Source organism: Lynx rufus, unplaced genomic scaffold, assembly GCF_022079265.1.
Source record: "Lynx rufus isolate CCGP_SWC_20201006 ecotype Redwood Valley unplaced genomic scaffold, mLynRuf1.p SCAF_4, whole genome shotgun sequence".
Lineage (NCBI taxonomy): Eukaryota > Metazoa > Chordata > Mammalia > Carnivora > Felidae > Lynx > Lynx rufus.
The window spans coordinates 155,643,774-155,667,600 of NW_025814856.1; the positions used below are offsets into that span (position 1 = coordinate 155,643,774).

Genomic DNA, 23,827 nt, shown 5'->3' on the forward strand with positions numbered 1-23,827 from the left:
GAGACGTAGCTGCCAGAGAAGCTGTCATTTCCAAATGAGCTTTCCCTATGGTCAAGGGAAAGGAAATTAATAAGAAAGTGAAGCTAGCAGTTCTTTAAAGCTGATTCCTATGTAGGTGGCCAGAACTAGAATACGGAAATCTATCTATCATGCAATATATCCTTTCGTTCAGAGCCGAGCACTTATCTATCTATAATTTCATTACACGTACAGCTTGGGGGCTACAGCTACAGAGAGGTCAGGGGAACACTCACCCAGCTGAGTTTCAACAGGGTAAGAAAATAATGTTGGTGTCAGGATACAAAGATGCTACCATACTGATAATGCGGACAGAGAGGAAACTCACAGCCAAATGTCAGAAGGAGGTTAAATCATAAAAATGGCATCCGTCTACGGACAACTCTTAAATTACAATCAGGCAACTCATCCAAACTTAGTATAGTCTCACACAAAGGGGAAGGGAAAGTGTCCACAGAACGTAACAGAAATGGGGCCATTTCTGGGGCTAGCTGAACACTCTGGCAACACCGTAGGGTCAGTAAATGGTCAACAGCAGGAAATCATAAGGCACGAATCACGTTCTAGAACAAGAAACTCAGAGTATATATTTAAATAACCAGATGGACAGATATTTACTACAAAAGTCAGTTTATTTTCCCTTCCTGTGTTTCATATTTTCCCTTTTTTGTCAGTAATGAGCAATTAAATGATTGGAAATCTGCTTGATTAAATAACATTAACAAGTCCATAAACACATCACACTTTACAGTATAAAGTAAGAAGCTGAAAAATATTCCCTATCCCAATGTGAATTAGGCAGCCCTCAAAATTGCACATTTTCCCCCTAGTTTGTGTCCATAATTTAAAATATATATATATACAGAATGACTTTAACATATCGGTAATTAGTATAGAATTCACAGCCTTGAAGACATACACACTACAAACTTCTAAAGAATAGATGCCTAGTCCTCAGGCCCTAGTAACCCATTAATATGATTCAAGGTCACATACCTAACACTTACTAGGACAAAAGGTTTTTCCTCTAATTCTAGTCTTCTGCTGAGGTAACTCAAGGAACCCGGTCGTGAGAGAGATCAATTCTCTGAAAACAGGGCTAAGGAGATTAGCTTCCTAGTGGATCCTAACGTTCCCAGACAGCAAATCTGGGGTGGAGTACTTCAGTTGTGAGCTACACCTTGGAATGTTCACAACAACTGATGATGTACCTTATGGTCCTTGAAAGGAAGACTGAATACTTCCAGGAATCGAAGTAAATTTTGAATGAAGACAGAAGAGAATGAGCTGACAATAATCTGAAGATATTTCTGCATCCAGAGCTGAATAACTTTAGATCAGATACAGAGTGACCGAGCCAGTCACCATGTAGTGTGATTTTCCCACCACAGTTTAACAAAGGGATTCTTTGTCCAAGGCAGCCTTACGCTTGATCCAGCTTGAGCACTCGACCAGGATTTGATGCTTCAAAGATGAGCCGCTCGCTGCAGACTCATTATCAAAGCAAAATCCAATGATCCTTTCCTATTCATGGAGCCCGTCACTGATACGAACCATGTGCAACTGTCTCATGGTCACTCAACTTTCCGGGCTGGAGAATCCAGTCCAGGTCCAATACAGTACTTAAGGTGAAAAGGACAAATCTCAACAGGCCAAGTAAAGACGCTGGCAAATTCATAGGCCACTCAGTACGTTTATGGAACGACAGCAATAAAATCATCCACGATAATTTGTGTAGTGCAGAAAAACAGCCCAGCCTTCACCAATCGTCAGCGTCACAAGGTGAAAGAGGCTTGCCGATCTGAGGTTTCGTTGGAGCTCTTAAGACAACGCCCAAATAGGGTGAATTAAAAGAGAGAAGAGTCCTGATGCGTCTCCCAGTGTTCTTTTCTCCTGCAGGCACCACTCACTCACTCAGTGAGTGAGCCTGTCGTCTTTGCATAAGATGGCGTATTTCCCTCACTATTAATGGTGAGATAAATAGAATCGTACAACTTGTCTGTGAAGAGAAAAAAGCATTAAATATGCAGTGACAATTTAACGAATTCTGTTAGAGCACCATGTTTTGAACGTAATAGTGAATTTGGATAATTACATTCATTATGACTGCGTGCAAAGATAACTTGGTCTTTAATGAATTAAAAAAATGATTCCAAAAATCACAGTTAATATATTTTTTTAAATTTAATGTTACACAGTCTCCAGAAAAAGAACTAATGTACACAAATTAAATGATTTGCCATAGGCAGAGCAGAAAATTGATACTAGAGCTCACTTTCTTTTTATTTTTTTAATTTTTTTTAAGTAAGTAAGTAATCTCTGAACCCAATGTGGGGCTTGAACTCATGACCCCAAGATCAAGAGTCGCATGATCTACTGACAGAGCCAGCCAGGCGCCCCTGGAGCTCACTTTAAAACGTGTTTCTTAGAATGGATCCAGTTTTCTTTCTAGTACAAAATCTTGTGTGATCACACGGCGGGTTCATAAGGAGATATCTCCCTCTATTTAGCACAGATGTCAGAAGTGGAACACAGGGACACACAGTCCAGTCTTCAGAAGCTAGAAGGCAGTTAGGCAGGAGAAGCGTCCTTTGTGACAGCAGAGTACGCAGCCTTGAGGCAGCTCCAGAGAACTCCAGGCTCCTCAGACGAGGCTGGAGGGCCGTGCCTGGACCTGGGGCGATTGAGGTTGTCTCCAATCAGGATGCACTAGATTTAGGAGTGGGATATTAAATGCATCCCCTCCTGGATGAAGCTGTCACCAGACTCTCTCAGGGAGACCTGTCTCGAGCATCATCTCACCAATAATGTAAGAGGTCAGGTCACGTGCTTATTCAACAGACAGCAACATTTTAAAACGGTAAGGCCTTATTCTGAATTGGCTATTTCCCAGAAAGTACACAATTCCAGCCAAGAATGTTCAAGGCACGACAAATATTTTCTCAAGAGATTCTCATCGTTTTAGAACCGACACACCACGGTATTAATTACAGCAATGCTTCTTTTTGAGCCTGATGTTGCTTGGGGTACACTGTAATTTCCTTCAGAATTCCAAATTATATTTAGCAGATAGAGAGTACCCGGGAAGAATACACCGGTTAACAGTTGGTGATACTTTCAGTAAGTCTCTCACCATTTTTTTTTTTTTTTGGAATTATACATGACAATACTCACTAGGTTTAGATCAAGGGCAAACTAAAGACCCATTCCCACCTTGAAAGAATGTATCTCATAGACTCATAAAATGTTACTTTTCACCACAGGGTCATTAAAACCCATCAGCAATTTTGCCAGTTTAAGAAGAGATTTAAGTAAATGCTTTGAACTAAATTAGTAAGAAAAACTACAAGTTAAAAAAAAAAAAAAAAGGCACACGCTCACTTACCATGAGAATGAAAAAGTAGAACACCCACATCCATCCCAGGTTGTCCTGGATCAAAGACACTAAATACTACAAGGGAGAAAAAGAAATTACGACATAATCCTTTATAAATTAATCACACGAAGTAGCTGAAAGGTGGATTAAACACAGCTCTTCCAGAAAGTGAGTTAGGATTTGTAGAATGGTTTTCAGTTTCCAAAGCTTTCACGTGTGTGTTCCTACTTAAAGATACCTGGCCTTCATCTTGTAAGCTGGCAGAGTCCAAATACAAAAACTGCAGAGCAGATGACAGGACTTCAGGTTTATTTTTATTCACTTTGCTACTAAGAGAGGAAAATTAACATCCTCAAGCCATTCCCGTTTAATCATTCTTTCTTCCAGTGAAAGGTACTGTAACTGAAGCGTTCAAAAACAGTTGGTCTTCCAAGCGTACTGTTCATTTTCGATTGTGTTATTTAAGCAGAGGATTTCTGTACAGTTTTAACATTCTACAGCATGTTCTTTGACTTTGTTTCAATTGCCGAAAAGGATCCATTAGCGTTTAACCCACCTTCTTTTTCAATTCTGATAAAATATATGTAACATAAAGTTAGCCATTTTACCCATCATTAAATGCCTTTGTATGATTCAAAGGCATTGAGTACATTCACAATGTTGGACAACCATCACCACTATCTATTCCCAAAAATTTTCATCGCCCGAAACAGAAAGTCTGCACCCATTAAGCAGTAACTCCCCACCACCCCTTCTCCCCAGCCCCTGGTAACCTCTAATCTACTTTCTATCTCTAAGAATTTGCCTGTCCTAGATATTTCATGTTAGGTGGAATCACACAATATTTGTCCTTTTGTGTCCGGCTTATTCCACTGAGCATACTATCTTCAAGGTTGCAGCATGTGTCAGAATACTATCCCCTTTTATGGCTGAATAATATTCTCTGGTGTGGACACACCACATTTTATTTATCTAGTCATCAACTGATCAACATTTGGATTGTTTCCACCTTTTGGCTATTATGAATAATGCTGCAATGAACACTGGTATACAAACATGTGAGTCCTGTTTTCAGTTCTTTAAGGTATATTCCTAGGAGCGGAACTGCTGGGTCACATGGTAATTCCATGTTTCACTATTTGAGGGACCACTAAAGCATTTTCCAGAGTGGCTGCACCATTCTACATTCCCACCAGCGATGTCAAAGAGTTCCAGCTTCTCCACATCCTCATAAGTACTTGTTATTTTCTGTTGTTGTTGTCCTTGTTTTAAATTACAGCCATCCTGAAAGGTGTGAAGTGGCATCTCACTGTGTTTTTTATTTGCATTTCCCTAATAACGAAGGATCTTGAGAATCTTCACAAATGTTTATTGGCCATTTGTACACATTTGTCATAAAGATTTGTCACTATGATTTCTTTTTTTTTTTTTTTAACCTTTATTTTTTTTGAGACAGAGAGAGAGAGAGAGCATGACTGGGGGAGGGTCAGAGAGAGGGAGACACAGAATCCGAAGCAGGCTCCAGGCTCTGAGCCGTCGGCACAGAGCCTGACGCGGGGCTCGAACTCACAGACCGTGAGATCTGACCTGAGCCGAAGTCGGACGCTCAACTGACTGAGCCACCCAGGCGCCCTATGATTTCTTCTTGAAGAGTTTTTTATTTTAATGTTTGGGAGAGAGAGCTCGTGCATGCACATGTACACGTGAGCAAGGGAGGGGCAGAGAGAGGGAGAGGGAGAGAGAGAGAATACCAAACAGGCTCCGTGCTGTCAGCGCAGAACCCACAGCAGGGCTTGATCTCACAAACCATGAGATCAGAACCTGAGCTGAAATCAAGAGTCAGACCTCAATCAACTGAGTCACCCACGCACCCCTCTTCTAAGAGTTTTCATGGTTTTAGCTCTTAAAGTTGGATATTTAATCCATTTTGCATTAATTTTTTGTCTATGCTATAAGGCAAGGGTCCATCTTCATCCTTCTGTGCATGTGAATATCCAGTTTTCCCAGCACCATTTGGTGAAGAAACCATTCTTTCCCCATTGAATGGTCTTGGTGCCCTTGTCAAAAATCAACCGACCACAGGTGTGAGTTTCACACATGTTCTTCCATCACACACTACCAGTGAAATTCGTAAGCAAACAAATTTAAAAGCCAAACAAGTGAGGGGCGCTTGGGTGGCTCCATTAAGCATCCGACTTCGGCTCAGGTCACGATCTCACTGCCTGTGAGTTCAAGCCCTGCATCGGCCTCTGTGCTGACAGCTCAGAGCCTGAAGCCTGCTTCAGATTCTATGTCTCCCTCTCTCCCTGCCCCTCCCTGACTTGCACTCTGTGTGCGTCTCTCTCTCTCACTCTCACTCTCAAACACAAACAAACATTAAAAAGCAAAACAAGTGAGTGATTTACCCTAGATTATGAAACTATGAGATCTGGTCGCTCATTAAAGAGCTCAGAGCAGTGCCCCCATGTCTTTCTGTTACTTTATCTTTCTTTTAAATAGTTTTATTGACGTATAACTTATATAACATAAAGTTCACCCATGCAGCTCAATGGTTTTGAGTATACTTACAGAATTGTGCAACCATTACCATAATCTAATTATAAGCCATTTCTATCACCACCACCACCCCACCCTCCCCCCCACAAAGAGACCTCGTACCTATCAGTAGTCACTCCTCACGCCCACCTGCTCCCAGGCAACCACTACTCTCTTTCGCCCATTTTGGATATCTCACATGAATGAAATCATTTACAGTATGTGGTCTTTTGTAACTGGCTTCTTCCACTTAGCATGATATTTTTTAGGTCCATCTATGTAACATCTATCCTCTTTAAAGTGCCAGATACCCCCTTAAAAATACTACTCCATCATAATGAATACACCACATTTTGTTCACCCATTCTTCAGTTGGTGGACATTTGAGTTTTTTCTAATTTTTAGCTGTTAGGAAAAATCCAGCTATGAACATACGTGGACACGTGTGCTCATTTTTCTTGGGTAGACACCACGATTTAACCTTACTGATCCCCTCCTGTGTGTCATAAACACACTAAGCATTGGAGGAAAGAAACAGTTCCTGTTTGCAAGGAATGCAGTCTGGCACAGACAGATAAACCAGGAAGCGGGATGCCCCATGACAAGCACTGTTAGAGGTGAGCACCAAGTGCTATGGAAACTGAGAGGGCAATTTTCTTGTGAAGTCAAGGAAAGGTGGGGAAAGAAAGCTGTTCAGGGTAAGTTCAGAGAGCTGGGACAAAGCTCATCAAGTTTCTGATATTAAGTCACAGAGTTTGGGATTTCATGCCCCAAGCAATGGGAAATTACTCAAAAATCAACATGGAAGAGGAACGAATAAAGCTAACAATGATTCACTCCTGACCCACTTCCCTGACCACCAAAGTAAACCCAACGCTAACCCACATACACAGTTAGGGATCCAAATACTGGCAGGTGAGGCACAAAAATAAGCTCCTTGAAATGCTCATTATAACATGCCTACTTGGTTAATGCAGAAAACATCAGTGAGAAACGAGAACCTGAAATACAGTAGTGTCAGAAAAGGATGCCCAATACAACCACCCCGATCGCTTACATGAACACGAAGACCTCTGAACTGGTAGCCAACAGCATTCTTTGGTTTCTATTCCAGAGCACAATCAAGTAAGCAAATTTCTCCTACTTTTTTGTTGGATTTTTCTTCCTCTTCAGTCTCATCATCAAATATGCTAATAAGCACATCAATCACATCGATCAGTCTTCTACAACAACTCAACAGATGCTGGAAGGTCTACTGTGTGCCAGGCACTGTTCTATGTACTGGGGCTACAGCAGAACACAATGCAAAATGCTGCCCTCGTGATGCTTACAACATGGCGGGGAGTCAGACATTCACAAATAAATATACAAGATACGGCTGAGTAGTGATAAGCATCAAGATGGCTTATCTTCCTCAATTCTTGCTCTCTCATTAACCACCAGCAATCCGGCATCGGTGATCTAGCCCCACAGAGCAAACCAAACAGCAATATTCAGGTCCGATAATGACCTGTCAAAACTAAGAGCGTTTTCGATTCCATTCTCCTTCTCTGGCCTCTCTATACCTATGACCTTACTGACTAACACCTCCCCTTTCCTACACGTCACCCTGCTGACTTCCTGTTTCTTCGACCACTGGGCAGCCTCTGAGATTTTGTCTATATTTTCCTTCCCCATTAAACATCTCATTCACTTCCAAAGTTTCAACTATTTTATCTATGCAGATGATTCTCTGATCCTTATTTTTGCAAAAGCAGCACTCAATGTGCTGGAAAAGTATAACCTAAGACAGGCATGACTCACAACTGTCCCAAAGAAAAGGCTGAATTTAAGCAAAACAAGATCGATTTGAGTTGTTCTGACTACTTATTGTAGGCCAATCTTAGCCTAGCCGATCTCAAGTTTAGAGTGCATCACAATCACCAGGAAGGCTTTTTGAAACGCAGATCTCTATGTTCTAAATCAGCAAGCCTGTGGTAAGCTTAGCGTTCTGTACTTTAATAAATCACCTAGATGATCCTGACCCAAGACTTTAATGAACCGCCCTTTGAGACACAGCCATTGGAAACAGAGAAAATGACTCAGAGCAGCTGCCAGAGTCCGTGGCGATTTCTGGTAGGGATCCACGTGAAGAACGTGTGTGTCTGGTAGGAGAGAGGAGGTAGGGTGTGTGTGCATGCCAGGTGGGGGATAACGAGAAGCATGTGTCTCGGGGCCCCGCAGACTGCCAAGTTCAGGCTAGGAAGAAAGGAGTAGCAAACTGGGACTGAGAGCTGTCTTATGAGGTGTCAGCTAATTTCCAGACAGGAAGAATCTGGATATTAAAGTGGGAAGAAGAAACTAAAAAACGTAGAAAGACCTTCCATATCAGGTCACATTAGCTGACCTCAGAGGAGATTAGCAACGTAAGGCTTTACGGGAAAGTGTCCTGTATAGCACTAGAGTGCCACCTACTGTGGCCCAGTGGGCAGATGTAAATTCTTGCACCATTGAGAGACTACTCACCACTCAGTTTCACCCCCTCTCCTGTTCTCTCACCTGGCCTACCGCTGCTCCAATGCTTCCGGTTCCATCAACAATTCCTGTGACGGTCGCCAAAGCCTCACTGCTCCCTTGGATCAGCTCTTGGTGACCCAGGTCCGCAGAAATAGCAGAGCTAATCATATTAGAAGGTCCACCAATAAAAAATCCTGAAGTCATAAACAAAACAGGTTGTCATTAACACACTATTCTTAACACCACTAGAAATCTACTGGACAAGATAAGCTCTTATCCAAACATTTTTTTTAATGTTTATTTATTTTTGAGAGAGAGAGAGACAGAGTGTAAGCAGGGAAGGGGCAGAAAGAGAGGGAGACACAGAAGCAGGCTCCAGGTTCTGAGCTGTGAGCACAGAGCCTGATGTGGGGCTCGAACTCACGAGCCGTGAGATTATGACCTCACGGTCATATGGAGATTATGAGCCAAAGTTGGATGCTTAACCCACTGAGCCACCCAGGCACTCCTCAACATTTTAATCAATATGCTGAAGAGAAACAGTGAAGGGGGGGGGGGGGGAGAAGAAACCAGTAAAAATGAACACTCTCCCAGATAGTGACATCTTCAAACTAGTTGGCATCTGCTTTTCTGAAAGTCCTACTTGAATTACGTGATACGGCAGTATACTTTTATAAAAGCCAAAGATACAGAAAATACAGTAAACATACAGCCTTTCTAATGCTGCAAAGGCTGCGTTCATTAGTAACTAATTACACTCGCTTGTCGACTTCTACTACGGTAGAGTTGTATCAACTGAGCATTTGACTATCCAAATTCAACCACACGTACTGAAAATAAGAGTGAAGAGAAGCAGCTCCACAAGCGGCGCAGATGGTTCTTCTCAGCCACCGCCCCCCGCAAGGCTGTCTGAGGACTGAGCAGAGGCTGGCCCGTGTGAATCTGTTCGCACGGCTGGAATGAGCTCCATGTGCCTCACGTATCATGAGCAGCTCTCACTCTCCTGAGTATGATCTAAAGTTTAAAAGTCATTTTTCTATACCACGGCCCTGATTACACTCAACTGTTTCATCTGCTGCTCCAGTGGAGAAACACTGGCCAATTCCAACACTGAAAGCTGGTGAACTGGTTTCTAATGTGCCATCTTCCTAACTCGCTTCTAGAAGTAACAGGGGAAGCTGAAGCCAATCAAAAAATACTAGAGGGGCGCCTGGGTGGCTCTGTCGGTTCAGCGTCCAACTTCAGCTCAGATCATGATCTCGCGGTCCTCAAGTTCGAGCCCCGCGTCGGGCTCTGTGCTGACAGCTCAGAACCTGGAGCCTGCTTCGGATTCTGTCTCCCTCTCTCTGCCCCTCCCCCACTCGTGCTCTGTCTCTCTCTCTCTCTCTCTCTCTCTCTGTCAAAAATAAATACACTTAGGGGCGCCTGGGTGGTTCAGTCAGTTGGGCATCCGGCTTTGGCTCAGGTCATGATCTCACGGTCTGTGGGTTCGAGCCCCACATCGGGCTCTGTGCTGACAGCTTGGAGCCTGGAGCCTGCTTCAGATTCTGTGTCTCCCTCTCTCTCTCTGCCCTACCCCTACTCATGCTCTGTCTCTTTCTGTCTCAAAAATCAAAATAAACATTAAAATTAAATAATAATAATAATAAAATAAATAAATAAATAAACTTAAAAAAATAAAGTAAAAAAAGTACTAGAAAATCTCTGTCAAAAGGGACTGCTTCTCTAACAAATAGGACTGAAGAGGTCACATAAGAGCAGAGAAACAGAATCTGAAGTAGACAGTTTTCCTTTTACCATGTGAGTTCTCCATAACGAAGGGTTAGTATTACTCAAACTGAAAGAGCACACAGTTTCCCTCTCTTCTTTTTATTTACAGAGGAGTAGTAATAGTATAACGAAACGGAGCCACACAACATACCTGTAACCGCCATCAGAAGTGCGTTAATGGACTTATCATTTGGAGAACCTACGAGGAGGGACACAGAAACAGCGTGCTGACTTTAAGAACGGATTACACGGGCCCGCAGCGAACAGCACACAAAGATCTGGATCTCGGTGACCTCACAGATCACTCCCAGAGACAACAAAGGGCTACAAGTCTTTCACCGCCTGCCCCAACTTCTATTTGTAATGTCTGCCACTTGCTGGTGCTCGAGCTAATGAGACTTCTAAAAGCTAAGGAAAAACTCTACTCCCTTCTCAGCAGCATCTTAAGGGACATATACCAAACCTACTAATTACCATCTCTCCTCTTTTGAAACCCTTTCCCTTTTATTGTTTTATTGCCTCTAATGCTGGCCCTCTGGAGCCTACCCTCAAACAAAGCATATACACTCCCAAGCAAGCTTTTAAACAAACCAACAAAGCAGAAGAGATGCCAGTTTCCTCCCCAACACAAATAAAACTACGTGATGATACTTTTACCAGGCATTTACAGGACCATACAAAGGTCTCGGATCAGCCTTTGTAGCCGGTCTCAAGGATCTCCCTGGCGTTGATCGCTGACTCATGGCAAAGGCCTTAGTCCTAAGAGATCGGAAAAATAATTGAATTGCAAGGGAATACTCACGGCTGTATCCAACGAGGGACCCAACTGCCAGAAGCAGACTCAGAGCTAAAACCGGGGCTCTCTTCTGTAATACGTCAGAGACGAAACCTTGCAAAGTTCCACCTGCAAAGCACAAGGAGCCCATCACAATCAAAATCGTTTATCACTTAGCTCAGTCACCTGAAACTCATTCACCATGTACCCTCTACCTGCTATAGGACCCTGAGACTGGTCCACCCAAAAAGAGGGCTGACTCTCCTAAAAAGCTTCCACCAGAGCTTCCTTTTAGGAAGAATGCCTGACTGTCAATTGCCATGATGGATGACAGGGACAGGACACCACGAATCAGACAGCAAAATAAGGAAAAATCATCAAAACCACCCACTGTCTCTTGCTGTTCTCCCTTTTCAAACCAGCTGTGAAGGCTTTTCCTAATTCTTCTGCTTTTTATTTTAAAAGATACGGGGGTGCCTGGGTGGCTCAGTCAGTTAAGCGTCCGACTTCGGCTCAGGTCATGATCTCTCAGTTTGTAACTTTGAGCCCCACGTCGGGCTCTGTGCTAACACCTGGGAGCCTGGAGCCTGCTTCGGATTCTGTGTGTGTGTGTGTGTGTGTGTGTGTGTGTGTGTGTCTGCCCGCCCCTCCCCCACTTGCGTTCTGTCTCTCTCTCTCTCAAGAATAAATAAACATTAAAAAAAATTGTTTTAAGATGATTCATTAAGGGCTCCTGGATGGCTCAGACAGAACCTGCTTGGGATTCTCTCTCTCTGTCTCTCCCTCTTTCTCTTGTGCATAGGCCCGCCCTCTGCCCCTCCCCCTGACTCACGCACGTGTGCTCTCTCTCTCTCTCTCTCTCACTCTCTCTCCCAAAATAAATAAGCATTAAACAAACAAACAAAAAAGGATGATTCATTGAAGACCATGCCTCACAGGCTATTAGTAGCAGCCAATAAATGTTCACTAAAATTAAATGCAGTGATTATGGTCTGGTGATAATGCACAGGCCAGGATCTTTAAAAAGAGGTGATGTGAATCCTTCAAACAACAAGGTCACCTTTAGATACAGCCCCATTTCGAGTTCTAGGGACTATGGGACATCTGGTACATCCTCATCAGACAGCAGGATCCAGAGGTATGAGCAGGTCTAAAGGTGACAGCCTCACCTTTGGCTCTGTATCTAAGGCTAAGGGCAGACAAGTTCAAGTACAATAACAGGGTATCGCCTGAGGATGCACTGCTCTCACGTGCTCAGGACAGTTTAGCCTTACCACAATTCTAAATCCAAACAGCACAGAAAAGATGTTAAGGTTTTGCCACAGCAACAGCAGTAACACCCACTACCGCAGTCCGTACCGCTGTCTTGTTTTAAGGTTTCTCCCGTACTTGTTTATACTTCCAGCTATAGCAAAAAGTTACCATTAAAATCTGCTGTGTACAATGAAACAGCTGCAAAATGCGCATAGGAATTAATCCCCCTATTATTCCTACCTCTATGGTCTGACAAAATCTACACACTAAGCTAGTATCTCCCCTTCTTTGGTGTGGGTGGTGGGAAAGGTGGTGGGAAATAGGTCAAATGAACACATTCACATTCTAACCCGGCTCCCTGGCATGTGATTAGCTTTAGAGCTCAGATATCACTTACAAGTGTACGAAAGGGTTACACTTAAAGAGATCACGGAGGGAAACATCGCTGTGCTTCCCAACACAAAAGAACTGATCCATAAACAAAGAACGGAGAAACAAGAGCCCTATAAATCACAGGGCTGCCGGGGGCTGGCTCTTCTTTTCTATGGATTCTTTTTTTTTTTTTTTTTTTTTTTTTTTTAAGAGTTTGTGTGTTTACTGATTGGACACTTTAGGAAAAATGGCTGTGGACTAAGTAATAAAACTTTAAAGGATGTCAGATTTCATAACCCAGTAAAATATTACTAGTGACTAATTCCCCTTACAGAAAAAGATGCATCTGGCCTTACCTATAATTCCTCCAACATCGTACCAAATGGACAGCTTGTCAGCTTCAGCCTCCTTCCATCCAAAGTTGTTACTCAGATAAAAGGGCAACCAGAAGAAGAAGGAGTAATTTACCAACTTCAAGCAGGCATAGGCCAGTGAATACTACAAGAAAAACATTCGACTATCAGTGAGAACAAATAGCACAGCAGGACCACAATTTTTAACATAATTAAAAAAGCAAAACCAGACACAGGAGTTTGGGATGAACCCACCTGATTCTAGAATTAAACATTTCTATAGATTCCCTGACTTTGCCTAGTCTCCCTCTTCTCTTTATCCCCATTAGCTTCCAGAAAAGCACATGCAGCAGGCCTTTAAAATAAGAACACATAGGACTATTTCTTGACTATCCCCAATTTCTTCTCCTTCCAGTTCTCTGGTAGAAGCAAACCAGTGTTTTGAACCTAAAAGGCAGGGCATTTACTCGTGTTTCTTTATTTAGACAAAGATAAAAGGTATTCTTCCCACTATCATTAACCAAAAGCAAAGAAATCCAGTAAGCATCTCGGCTTTTCTTCCAAGCAGCCAAACCTTTCTGGTTCGTCTACTTCCTGCAAAGTTAACACTATGAACAGTGGAGGGCAATAGGACTACACTCCAGTTTCAAGGTCTAAAAAAAGCACCAACGTTAAAACTATTTTCATATTATGGTGTCCAAAGGCTTTATATTCCAGTGGAAAAGAAAAAGTATCTTTGGTGAGTCAGCAATGAAGGAACACGATGGCCATGGGCCTCGTGACTCTACTTGGAGGAATAAAAGATGGCAGCGGGGCTAAGACTCCTATTTTCAACACATTATTACCAGGAAATCCTGACATTTAGCATCAAAGGAAAAAGGGGGAGGAGCAGAGAGACCGGACTTCAAAGGGTGTCTGGCTAGTATATTCTTTTCCCTGGAGCTGCCAGTTATTCCCTAGGTATCACTTGTTTTAAAACAGCTTCCCTGGCAGGGCAACAGCCACCCCCTAGAGAGCTAAATCCCAATCATGAGGGCGTTTTGTCCAGACAGCCTGCTGCAGAGACAAAGGAATTAAGTTAACTAGATTTCCTCTGCATCCCTGCCTGTGTCAGGGAACAATCGCTTGTGAAATACAAAGGAATAGAAAAAAAAAAACACTTAACAACAACAGATTTTTAAGTCCTGTCCCAGAAATTAAACTATTACCAGCAAAGTATTTTAATAACTAGTTAAAAATTACTAATCACTAGCATGAGAACAGGCCTAAAGGAACTTGCATTTCTCTTGTATAATATATCATCTTTTGGTGACAGAATTGTGGAAACTCACACTTACATTTTAACTTATAGTTCACTATCTGTTTGCAAATATCGGTCCTCTCGGCTTGGAGGCAGAGGTCAGAGGGAACAAGTATGTATGAGAAAGGACAACCTGCAGGCTCTGAATCTAGCTGAGGGGTTACATTGTAAAGCACCATTAGACAATAAAATAAACAAAACCGGGTGCTTGTTCACAATACAATAACCCAATGTTCTAGGCCCCGGGGAAGGCTGGTTTACTTTCCACTCCAGAGGGAAGGGGAACAGAGACACAGGATGGGCTGAGGGACTTATCCCAGGCCTCACACAGAGTTAGTGGGTAAGCCTGACACATAACCTAGGCCTCTTAACTTCCACTCCCGTGCTAGAGGGCCCGAAACATCAAGACAGAAAAACTGCAGCAGAAGGGATTTAGTTAACACGTTAGACGGTTCTCCTGACCGTAAAGGTTTTGGAACACTGGAATGCATTACCAAGAAGTACTGTGGAGTAATGTGCTCTGGACCTTTTAATAAAAGGACAAACAATTTTGTTCCCGGAATGATAAGAATATAGGCAAAGAAGGCAGACTGAAATGGACCATTCAAAACCCCCTCTTGGTCTACATATAATTCTATAAAACTTCAACAAATCAGAAAGAATGTATTTAAAAACACCAATTTCGGGCACCTGAGTGGCTCAGTTGGTTAAGCTTCCGACTCTTGATTTCGGCTTAGGTCATGATCTCACAGTTTGTGAGACTGAGCCCCATGTCAGGCTCTGCCTGCTTGGGTTTCTCTCTCTCCCTCTCTCTCTCTCTCTGCTCCTCCCCTGTGCATGCGTGCATGTGCTCCCCCTCTCTCCTGCTCTCATTCAAAATAAATAAACATTAATAAACAAAAACCAAAAAAACATTAATTCTGCCTTCTTACTTGAATGCTAGGTCAGGGTCAGCACACTGGAGCTCACGGGCCAAACCTGTCCACACCCATTTGTTCCATACCATCCAGGGTTTCTTGCTTCCTGGACATGAGTAGGTGTGATAGAGACTATACAATCCCCCCTCCAAAGTTAAAAACATTTACTATCTGGCTCTTCACAGAAAATGTACACCAACCCCTGCATTAGACTGCGGATAAAATTTCAAGTCTAGAAACAAGCCGAGGGTCACTATCCAATATTCCTCTGAACATATACTCCTACAATAAGGTATCAAAAAGAAGCTAAACACTCAAAGATGCTTTATCCTAGGGAGGGTTCACATTCAGGCCATAATATCTCACTGGTGGTAAGGAGATCTGAGGGGCCCTTACCGGTATAACTCCAGGAAGACAACAGGCCTGATAAAAGCTGATTGCCTTGACTTGGGTAATAGTGCTGCCTTCTTGAATGGAATAATTAGGTTCGTATTCATCTTCGTTTTCGGCACCATTAATTAATGGCCTGTGTGAGTCTTCTTCAAAATTTTCTTCTGCCTCAATACCTGGGATACCTGCAACAGTAACAGCCACCATTTATAGAATGCTTTCTAGATGCCCGGCACTGGGCCGAGAGTTCTGCGTGTATCATTGCTCGTGGGGTTGGTATTATTTTCATTTCCACATTACAGAAGAAGCAACTAAGGTTCAGAGGCCAAGGTCAGCTGAGGTCGGCTAAGATCACACAGCTAATAAGCCACAAAGCCAGGACTCTGATTCTACTTTACCTGGCTTCAGAGCAATGCTTTTTCAACTACTTCACACTCTCTCTTACATTAAAAAAAATAAAATAAAGTGTTCACTACACACGCGTAAACTGACATGTCTCTTCAAGAACTCAAAAGACGGACTTGTACATTTATTTGCTTCTGTGGTTTTGCTCGTACATATTCTGTATGTAACCACAGATGAGTATCACACTAAATTACTTTTACGAAGGACAAGAAATGTCTGAAGAAGTGAAATGAGAAACATTCCATGCTAGTTTCCAGTCAGTATTCTCGATTACAAAGCTCATTTGCCAATGAAGAGTTTTCCCTGAATCCGGGAAGGTGAGCCTCGCTCCCCTCCAACGTCCGCAGCTGTGCTGGGAGAGCCACCCACGGGGTCTACTGGACACACAGAGCAACACCACTCCTCTAAGTCACTGAAAGGGGCTCACAGTTCTCCTAGGGAACAAGAACCTGGCCGTGCAGGCCTCACCCATAACCGTAAGATGTTCTGAACAGAAAGGCCGCTTCTCCTCACCAATTTCTTCTGGTGACACCAGGAGTCCAAAGAAGATGATGATCCCACCAGCAAACTGCACCGCCGCGGTCACCAGAAAGGCATACTGGAGAAGAGAGGAGAGAGGTGCCTCCTTACCCATCTGGGGGATTCGTTCAAGCACATTCATTAGAAGCACCCATGGGGCAGGTGGGGAGCTGGGCAGGAAGAACAGGGAGACTGGCAAGGAAATGGCCCATGCCAGGCACAGAGCTGTTTCGCGTGTTTTCCCAGGCATCTTCCCCACGAGGCTCAAAGAGCACAATTAAAGTCCCAGGGACACTGAGTGGTACTACAATTGTGAAATCAGGACTGGCTCCCAAATCCTCATTCTTCGCACCACACAGCCTCCCAAGGAGACAGTATCTGCCCCTGCAAACATTCTATCCGGTTGAGGGGATTAAACAATACAGCAAACAATAACACGAGGCATCAAGCAGCCGAATAGATGAGAAGGCCCAGTCCTAATAAGAAACACATAAAGAAGGAAACAGCTAATGATGCCGATATAGCAAGACAATGTCTTAAGGAAGAGCTAAAACAGGCAGCTGACGGTCTTTCCCAGCACGACTGAAGCAAAGAGGGCTGGGAACTGGATAGAAAGTCTCCTACATGGTCAAAGCAGATGGCTTGTGCTGAGGGACAGTAGGGAATAAAACTGATAGGAAAAGGTGAGATCAAGATGAAAGAACCTCAAAGGCCAGGCTGCAGAGCTGAATTCTGTTTAATAGAGAATGGAACCTGATGTGGATAGACAGCCTAAATTTCTGGAAAAGACGGTGACACGTTAGCGTTTCCAGAAGTCAAACCTGGGAGCAGCACACAGGGTGAACCAAAATCCCATCTGAAGCAATGAGTATAATCCAGATGCAAATCTAAGAAGCCTAGAACAAAGGTGACTGGGAGCGCACAAAGGACCTCCCATTGACCCTAACTAGACAAAAATTCTTCTGAGACCAAACCTTTGGTGAACTATTTAAAGATTTATTTATTTTTTAGGGGCACCTGAGTGGCTCAGTCGGTTAAGCGTCCGACTTCAGCTCAGGTCATGATCTCGCGGTCTGTGAGTTCGAGCCCCCTGTCAGGCTCTGTGCTGACAGCTCGGAGCCTGGAGCCTGCTTCTGATCCTGTGTCTCCCTCTCTCTCTGCCCCTCCCCCACTCACACTCTGTCTCTCTCCAAAATAAACATTTTTTAAAACTTAAAGATTTATCTACTTTTTAAAAGATTAACTTACCTACATTATTTAGGTTTTAAAATACATATACTTTCACATGATCTAAGAAACAAAAAGTAGATTGTATAGTAAAAACTCTCCTTCCCACCTCTTCTCCCAACCACTTAATCCTCATTTTCCCAACATATGACCATTGTTATTTGATTTCTACTTCCCAGAGACTGTTTTAGAAACACAAGCGAATATAAATATATACTCTAACTTTTCCGCCATTCTACAAAAATGGCTTCACTCAATACACGCTGTTCTGCACCCTCGCTTTCTTCACTTAACATACCATTGAGAACTTTCCCTATCAGGACGGAGAAAGCTTCCAAATTCTAATTTATGGCCTTCAGCCTTCCGTTGAAGAGGATGTCACAGTTTATTTCCTTACTGGTTCACATTTGTTATCAATTTTTGTTATTACAAACAATGTTGAAATAACCGTATAGAAATATTACCTTGTATATGTGGAAGTATATTCACCTGTGGGATTACTTACTGGAGGTGGAACAGCTCAGTTAGAGCAGCTGTAATTTTGATGGACAGTCTCATAGTGACTCCGGGGGTGCGGGGGGGGGAGTCAATGCTTATTTACATTCTCATAAACACAAGATGCTATCAAACTTATGGATTCTTACCAATATAACAAGTAAACAGCATAGTTCCTTTCTTTTTTAGTGTAGTTTTAATTTGCATTTCTCTACCAACTAACACCTATGCTCCATAAAGGCAGAGATTTTTCTCTTTTCTGGCCAGTGCTCTACTCCCTACTGCCTAGGAGCACTTAGACTGTAATACATATTTATTGAATGAATAAGTTACAAATAAAGTGGCATATTTTGTCATATATTTCGAAACCATTTCTATTTCTTTTTCATGAACTACACATTCAAATCCTTTACCCTCCTTTCTATTTGTTGTTGATCTTTTTATTATCAATTTGCAGATACTCTTTACATACGAGGGAGATTAGTTCTTTATCTGTAACATGAGTTGCAAAGACTTTTCTCCCAATTGATTATATTGTCTTTAGACTTGGGCATTTTTCCCATGAATAATCTCTATGTTTGGATTTATCAAAAGTTTGTCTACTTTTAATACAAGCCTTGCCCCACCCAAACATAGCTGTACATAGTTTTAAATAGCCATAGTACTATTTCCTAAAAAACAAAATATATTTATATACTCAAGAAAAAGCTAGAAAGAAATACCTACCTCATAACCATACTGCAGAACAGAAGAAGCTAGGCATGCTCCCAAAATATTGCCCACTGATGCACAGGCACTCCAGAGACCAAAAACAACTCCTCGTCTACGAGAACAGTAGAAAACAGAAGACAATACAATCGGAAGGAATTCTGATGCAGTTCCCATACAAAATGGCCAAAATGGTGGAAGTCCACATTACAAAGAACCAACATTCTATCTTAAGATGTTTTTAAAGTACACCCAAATGACAAAACATCATGTTCCTTAAGGTTATTATTAAACTAAAGCTCATTTCGGGGTGCATCCCAAGATACTGTTAAGAGATTTTTGAAAGTAAGCCACAGATTGGGAGGAAATATTTGCCTATCACTGATCCAATAAAAGACTTGCATTTGAAATACAAAGAACTCTCAAAAGTCAATAATACAAAACAATCCAGGGGCGTTGGGCTGGCTCAGTCAGTGGAGCATGCAACTCTTGATCTCAAGGTTGTAAGTTGAGTTGGGTGTAGAAATTACTTTAAAAAAATTTTAAATCCTAAGGGGGAAAAAATCTAATACAACATTAAAGAGTATGAATCTACAATTATCTCAAATAAAAAGTTTTAAAAAAAGAAGCTTCATGCACACAAAAATATGATGCAAGTAAGCACATAAAAAGATATTGGACCCATCAGATATTAGGGAAATGCAAATGAAAACCACAGTGATGTACCACTGCATACCTACTAGAATAGCTGAAAACAAAAAAGGCCACATATACCAAGTGCTGGCAAGAACACACAGCAACTAGAACCCTTACACTCTGCTGGCAGGAATGTAAAATGGTAAAACCACTTTGGAAGAGACTGCCAGTTTCTTAAAAAGGTAAACACACACCTACCACATGACACAGACATTCTACTTTGAGGTATTTATCCAAGGAAAATGAAAGCATATGTTCTTTTAAGGATTTATACACAAATGTTCACAGGGGCTTTGTCTGTAATAACCAAAAACTGAAAACAACCCAAACGTTCAACAACAGCTGAAAAGATAAACAAATGGTGATACAATAGGTTACTACTTGGCTAAAAAAAGGAATGAACTATCGATACACATGATATGAATGAACCTCAGAATAATTACATTGAATGAAAGCAATCAAGAAACTATATACTGTATGATTCTATTTATATAAAATTTTAGAAAATGCAAAGTAATCTAAAGTGACAGAAAGCAGATCAACAGTTGCCTGGAGACAGCAATGGGAGGGAGGGAGAATGTAGCAGGAGTGGTGGAGGAGAGGACTTTAACAAAACGGCAAGAGGAAACTCTTGGGGGTGATGGATATGTCCATTTTCTTAACTGTGGTGGTGGTTTTAAGGACGTATGCATGCCAACGCTCATCAAATGGTACATCTTAAATCTGTGCAGCTTATTATATACCTTAATAAAGCCATTAAAAAAAAACCAGGTAAACCAAGAATCTAGTGGAAGGGAACCTAGCTACCACAACGGTCCAGGAAAGGGGTGCCTGGGTGGCTCAGTTGGTTAAACAGTTGACTTCAGCTCAGATCACGCATGCGAGTTCGAATCTTGCATCAGAGTCTCTGCTTTAGCACAGAGCCCACTTCAGATCCTCTGTCCATCCCCACTCCCCTCTCTGCTTCTCCTTCTACCCCCGCACCCGACTCCTACGTGCATGTGTGTGTGTGTGTGTGTGTGTGCACATGCGTGTTCTCTCTCTCTCTCTCTCAAAAATAAACAAACATTTAAAAAATAATAAAATGGGCTCCTGGGTGACTCAGTCGGTTGGGCATCCAACTTCAGCTCAGGTCATGATCTCATGGTTTGCGGGTTCGAGCCCCGTGTCGGGCTCTGTACTGACAGCTCAGAGCCTGGAGCCTGCTTCGGATTCTGTATCTCCCTCTCTCTCTGCCCCTCCCCAATTCATGCTCTATCTGTCTCTGTGCCTCAAAAATAAATAAATGTTAAAAAATTAAGGGGTGCCTGGTGGCTCAGCCGGTTAAGCATCCAACTTCAGCTCAGGTCATGATCTCGCGGTCTGTGAGTTCAAGCCCCGCGTCGGGCTCTGTGCTGACAGCTCAGAGCCTGGAGCCTGTTTCAGATTCTGTGTCTCCCTCTCTCCCTGACCCTCCCCTGTTCATGCTCTGTCTCTCTCTGTCTCAAAAATAAATAAACGTTAAAAAAAAAGTTAAAAAATTAAAAATTAATTAATTAATTAAAATAAAAAAGCATAAAACATACAAAATCTAGCAAGAGGGTCCTGGAGGAAAGAGTCAGGTCAGCCTCTGAACAACACTGGCTAACCAAAGACATGATTTTAGAAGAAACCAGTTGAAAAAGAACTGCTTTAAATTGTCATAGTTTTATTGGTACTTTGTGGTTTATTGCTGTGTTTTAGAGGAAACCTCACTGGGCCTTAAGTAGCACATCATCAATTTCACTTACTAGTATTACTTGTTTAAAAACAAATTGTCCGGGGCGCCTGGGTGGCGCAGTCGGTTAAGCGACCGACTTCAGCCAGGTCACGATCTCGCGGTCCGTGAGTTCGAGCCCCGCGTCGGGCTCTGGGCTGATGGCTCAGAGCCTGGAGCCTGTTTCCGATTCTGTGTCTCCCTCTCTCTCTGCCCCTCCCCCGTTCATGCTCTGTCTCTCTCTGTCCCAAAAATAAATAAACGTTGAAAAAAAAAAAATTTTAAAACAAACTGTCCAATGTTCAAAAATGAACAATAATGGCTCAAGTTTTTTTTCTTTGTGATTGATCCATAGAAATAATGGAATGGTCAACCTGTCCAGGCACTGCTTTCAAACACCCAGGGTCATCCAATTTATAAAAGCTCAGGTAAGGAGTGCCTGGGTAGCTCAGTCAGTTAAGTGTTCAGACTCTTGATTTTGGCTCAGGTCATGATCTCAAGGTTCATGAGATGAAGTCCACATCAGGCTCTGTGCTAACAGCATAGAGCCTACTTGGGAGTCTCTCTCTGCCCCTCCCACACACTTTCTCTCTCTTTCTCTTTCTCTCTCTCTCTCTCTCTCTCAAAATAAATAAATAAACATTTTGGAAGGCGCCTGGATGGCTCAGTTAAGCGTCTGACTCTTGGTTTCAGCTCAAGTCATGATTTCATGGCTTCATGGGTTCAAGCCCCACATCAGGCTCTGTGCAGGCAAAGCAGAGACTGCTTGGGATTCTCTCTCTCCCTTTGTCTCTGCCCCTCTCCCACTTGTCTCTCTCAAAATAAATAAATTAAAAAAAAAACAAAACATTTTTTAAAAAATGAATAAAAATTTAAAAAAATAAAAGCTCAAGTAATAATGATCTCAAAATGATATGTGTCAAAGTGATTATCTTTGGGTCACCCGGGTGGCTCAATTAAGCATCTGACTCTTGATTTTGGCTCGGGTCTTGATCTCGTAATTCGTGAGATCGAGTCTCCACATCAGCTGCTGGCAGCACAGAGCCTGCTTAGGATTCTCTCCCTCTATCAGCCCCTCTACCCTCCTCTCTCTTTCAAAATAAAAAAACAAACTAAAAATAAAAGATTATCTTGGGGCACCTGAGTGGCTCAGTCAGTTGAGCGTCCGACTTCAGCTCAGGTCATGATCTCACGGTTCGTGGGTTCGAGCCCCGCGTCAGGCTCTGTGCTCACAGCTCAGAGCCTGGAGCCTGCTTCGGATTCTGTGTCTCCCTCTCTCTCTCCCCTCCCCTGCTTGCACTCTGTCAGTCTCTCTCAAAAATAAATAAACATTAAAAAAAAAAAAAAAGAAAGAAAATGTGCTGGGGGATGGGGGGGAGACTGGATGGCTCAGTTGGTTGAGCATCTGACTCTCAATTTCAGCTCAGGTCATGATCCCAGGGTCGTGGGATTGAGCCCCACGTAGAAATCTCCCCACCCCCACTCTCTCAAAAATAAATAAACATTATTTATTTAAGAATAAAAAAGAACGTGTCTCACGGGGCTAGGCCACCCCTCAAGTCCACACCATTTCCGACACGCTCCAATGTGAAACCTCTCAACTATTCTTTCTAAAATAGAGGGAAGGCACGGGAAGGAGCAAAAAGATCAAGTTGACTGATGACAGGTGTGAATAATCTGATATTAAAACCACTTAAGAAGAGAAATTAAAGACAAGGGGAGTGGCATACCCCGCTTTCCCAAACCAGTTGCCCATAACCGCAACCACACAGGGCCAACCGGTAGACTGCAGCAGGCCATTCCCAATCCACAGACAGCAGTAGAGGCCCTTGTTGTAGAAATGCAGCCATTCTGTGACAGGACCAAAGACGAACACCTACGAGGAAGGGAAGAAAAAGGGACACGTGACATCCACACGGACACCTAGAGGACACCTAACTGCCTACCATGCTTATGTTTCTGCATGAAGAGACACATTCAAGGGTCCCGGGCCTAAGAGACACGCGGCTGACTCTCCAGAGGCTCCTGCTCAGAGCAGCACTGAGCGAGTAAGACAAACACGCCAAACTGCCCCCACTGACGAAAGACGTCAAACAACACAAAGCTCCCTGACGACCACCCCCCGGCTCAACGTGGATCTTCTGCTCTAAAAAGTTCAATCCTCATTGTTCGACCCCATTATACAGCTCTCGTTTTCTCGTCCTCAGGCCCATGTGTGTGGAGGACAACTGTAAGGACCGAGTTTGTGGATATAAGGTCAGTCAGCGCAGGGCCACGCACACCGTGGGGCCCAGGACACACAAGCATCATTATTACTGCAGCTGTCGAGAGAACCGGTGGAAGCTGTGATCGGCTCGGTACATCAGTAGCGTTCGCCAAGCAACTGCTTTTGGTAGGCATTTTGCTCAAGTGAACATTTTGTCTGCAGTTGAAATTTCTTTGGGGAATATTCTGCATGGGTTAAAAAATGGAATGCACCATACTAT

The 23,827-nt window shown here is 42.9% G+C and overlaps 1 protein-coding gene across 5 annotated transcripts in view; it reads right to left on the bottom strand.

Moving 5' to 3' along the window:
• Positions 1 to 631: 631 nt before the first annotated feature.
• Positions 632 to 23,827, bottom strand: part of SLC37A3 (solute carrier family 37 member 3) — a 45,065-nt gene continuing 21,869 nt past the window's right edge. For 2 of the 5 annotated variants that reach the window (XM_047095346.1, XM_047095347.1), the window contains exons 6-15: positions 23,072 to 23,217; positions 18,929 to 19,025; positions 16,475 to 16,559; positions 15,563 to 15,741; positions 12,953 to 13,094; positions 10,998 to 11,099; positions 10,347 to 10,394; positions 8,468 to 8,619; positions 3,404 to 3,469; positions 1,925 to 2,727 (exon numbers count right to left, since the gene is read on the bottom strand). In XM_047095346.1, the coding sequence (XP_046951302.1) occupies positions 2,590 to 2,727; positions 3,404 to 3,469; positions 8,468 to 8,619; positions 10,347 to 10,394; positions 10,998 to 11,099; positions 12,953 to 13,094; positions 15,563 to 15,741; positions 16,475 to 16,559; positions 18,929 to 19,025; positions 23,072 to 23,217 (1,155 nt within the window). In that variant the 3' untranslated portion in view covers positions 1,925 to 2,589. Of the gene's footprint in view, positions 2,728 to 3,403; positions 3,965 to 8,467; positions 8,620 to 10,346; positions 10,395 to 10,997; positions 11,100 to 12,952; positions 13,095 to 15,562; positions 15,742 to 16,474; positions 16,560 to 18,928; positions 19,026 to 23,071; positions 23,218 to 23,827 lie in introns of all 5 variants that reach the window. The other 3 variants (XM_047095348.1, XM_047095349.1, XR_006965034.1) reach the window with 3 other exon arrangements.